The 3,076-nt window shown below is 36.1% G+C and overlaps 1 protein-coding gene across 1 annotated transcript; it reads left to right on the top strand.

The window, feature by feature from the left end:
• Positions 1-842: 842 nt before the first annotated feature.
• Positions 843-2,049, top strand: LOC118336626 (putative high affinity immunoglobulin gamma Fc receptor IC; the record flags this gene model as incomplete). The annotated part of the gene is given in 3 exon segments (XM_035673285.1): positions 843-930; positions 932-1,113; positions 1,715-2,049. Coding segments are annotated over 3 exon segments (605 nt in total), but the record flags the coding sequence as incomplete, so codon positions are not given.
• Positions 2,050-3,076: the final 1,027 nt, after the last annotated feature.

A 3,076-nucleotide genomic window follows, 5' to 3' on the forward strand; every position in this document is an offset into this window, starting at 1 on the left:
CAAACACACCGGTCTACCAGGGTAGGGTCATGTTTTAGCTGTAATAAACACACAATGTGCAGTTAAACTTTCAAAATAAAGCTAGCTGAGTTTCAGTTTGGTTAAGGCAACACAACTACTTGGTTGGGTTTAGGAAAATATCGTATTTGACTAAATCAAGGTTGACTTTTGGTTTCACTCAGGATTCAAACAGCAGTCTCCTGGGTAAAAGTATGTGTGTCTTTTCACATCTAAGTGAGACAAACTGTGAGACTGATACGGTATCCTTTTGTGGATCTGCAGTTCTACATGCTTTGGTGTGAGAGTTTCTGATTGTTCAGAATTAAGAAGTTATACAATGCTACTACTAATACAGTAGTTGTTAATTTCAGGAAGTTGAGGTGGCTCATAACACATCTTTTTCTCTAGATTTATAGGGTTATTGATGACAAATTCTTTATTTGATTAAGATTTTTAGTTGCATAACCTTACAATCTTAACGTTGAATAAATAACAGGTTCTGACTTGTTCCTCGGATATAAACAGCTTGTTAAATTTTCAGTAATCAGCCTAATCTAGACGATCTTGATATTAGACGCATCACATATAAAACTGTAAGCTTACTAAATGCATCCTGTGGAAGGCTACTCATATTTTGGAATTTGGTAGAGTAGTGTGATTCTCCTTGAGCTCTTATATCCCTTCAGCATCAGCTATTAACACTGCTTGGCACTTTGACCTTTGAGCTTACCTCTGACCTTTGAGTACTTTGAACTGGAACTGTTCAGTTGCATTTGTATTCTTTTTTGTTCTTGGTTTGTTTTTAATCCTGTATCCTAACTGGACATTTCTGATGTCAACAGTTTCCAACAGGGCCAGTTTGACCCTTGAACCCAACTGGCCTCAGATATTCAGTGGTGAGACGATCACTCTCAGATGTGAGATCCATGGAGGTGGACACTCAGTGGACGTATGAATGGAAAACAACCAGCTCAAACACACAGTCTCCAACACACAGTGAATACAGGATTATCAGTGCTACTGAGTCCCACAGTGGAGAATACAGGTGTAAGGGTAGAAAGGACTCATATTCCTCAACAGAGTGGAGTAATGCCATCAGATTGAATGTATCACGTAAGTTGGACTGTCTGTTATTCATACTGAAAATGTCATGCTTTTATGCTTTTATCCATACAAATAAAGCCACAGGAAACATTTATCCCTCTAACAATAATAATGAAGTCACTTGCAGAACCCAGTAAGGAATTGTGCTCTGTAGTGTGAGAACAGAATAACTTTAGAGGAACCAGCATACATTGTACTCTTTAATTATTATGATTCACAGGGAAGAACAGAGAACTATACAGTTGTTGTCCAAGTGATTAATAATCACATTGAATCTGTGCTGAACTCACCAACAGGACACCTTTTTTACCAACTAGCTGTGAACTTTTTACTTTAAACTTTAACCATATGTATTTAGTGTCCACTGAAAAACTGCACTAATAATACATCAACAGTAACTAGTTAGCTTTGTGGTAACGATCATGTGTTATTGACTGAGGAGTGTCATGTGTTGCATGCAAAGTTTTTAATGATTTATTGTTAAAAGAGTATGATTATTTATAAGTCTGTTATGGTGAATGTTTTTATGTTTGAAGCAAAAACATTTTTCTGAGGGAAATTCTATTCAAGTTAATTACCTGTTCTTTTGTTTTTTCTCTAAACTGAACAGCAAATAAACCTAAACCCACACTGACAGCACACAATACCATCATACCAGTAGGGGGCACTGTGACACTGACCTGTTCTGTGAGGGGCTCTGCTGACTGGAAATACTACTGGTTCAAACGTACATCAGACTCTTCTGAAGCTCAGCTCATAAGGGATGGTGTACCAGACAGAGTTATCAGTGTCTCACAAGGAGGTCTCTACCACTGCAGAGGAGGAAGAGGAGATCCACTGTTCTTCACAGAGAACAGCAATAAAGTCAACATTCAGGAAACTGGTGAGTTTAGTTATTTGTTCTGGAATAAAACAATATGCATTATTAAAATCTGTGATCAGTAGTGAAGAAAATACGTATTTTGGTGCAGTAGAAATAAAATAATGTTAATGAAAAATGATCATGTGTCTGTAGCCAGGAGCTGAACATGTGGACTGTCAGAAGGAGGGTGGAGCTTTGTTTGTGGCCCCTCAGTGACTGAAAAATAAAATAGAATCTGTAATATTTGTCAAAAATGCCTACTGAATTATGAAAAAAACAGAACATTAGTTACAGTTACTGTGATATTCCTATCATTCTTATCTTTTTCTGGACTTTAACATGTGTGGCATAGTTTAATGAATTACAATGATAAATACTGTGCTACTTGAAATACCACATTTTTAATATCACTTCACAAAAATGTCCTTTAATAAGACATTCCAATAGTAAATTGTGATTTTTCTGTTGTATTTACACCTCATGGTGTGACTGTTTTTTGAGAAAATTTGGAGAGTCAGTGATGTTAAATCAACATCTTTCTTCATTTAGCTCCTTTTTTTGTGTTCTGATGCAAATGAGTGTTTGAAGAAAATGACATAGTGTGTTGAAAAACACGGATGTAGAGTGAACACACACAGCCGAAAAACTATTGAGATTTCTCTAGATTTACAGGGTTAGCGATGACAGATTGTGCTGGAATGTTAAGTAAAACTTTGCTGATTTGTTAATAGACAATTTATTGAAACCATTTGTTAAAATGTTGTAAACCAGCCTGCATGATAAACCAGACATTAAGCACTTACGCCAAAATGTTTTTCCATATTGCTGGGGTCAAACAGTCAAGTCTCTGTGCTAAATGTATCCGGTTGGAGACTGTTGTGAACTTGTGATCGCCTGTGAGCTCTTGTATTCCTTCAGCAGTTGCTACGATTAATACTGCTTGACACTTTACTGTCTATTAAACAATTTGCAACATAAGAATTGTTGTGCTTTAAAGGTGGAGATGATTATATGATTTTTTAAATGTTAAATATAAAGATTATAGCAGAAAATGGTTGCATTATATCTGCTTAGTTTTTAATCCTGTTTGTATTTGATGTCAACAGTTTC

Source organism: Morone saxatilis, unplaced genomic scaffold (genome assembly GCF_004916995.1).
Source record: "Morone saxatilis isolate NCDOM2014 unplaced genomic scaffold, NCSU_SB_2.0 Contig291, whole genome shotgun sequence".
Classification (NCBI taxonomy): domain Eukaryota; kingdom Metazoa; phylum Chordata; class Actinopteri; family Moronidae; genus Morone; species Morone saxatilis.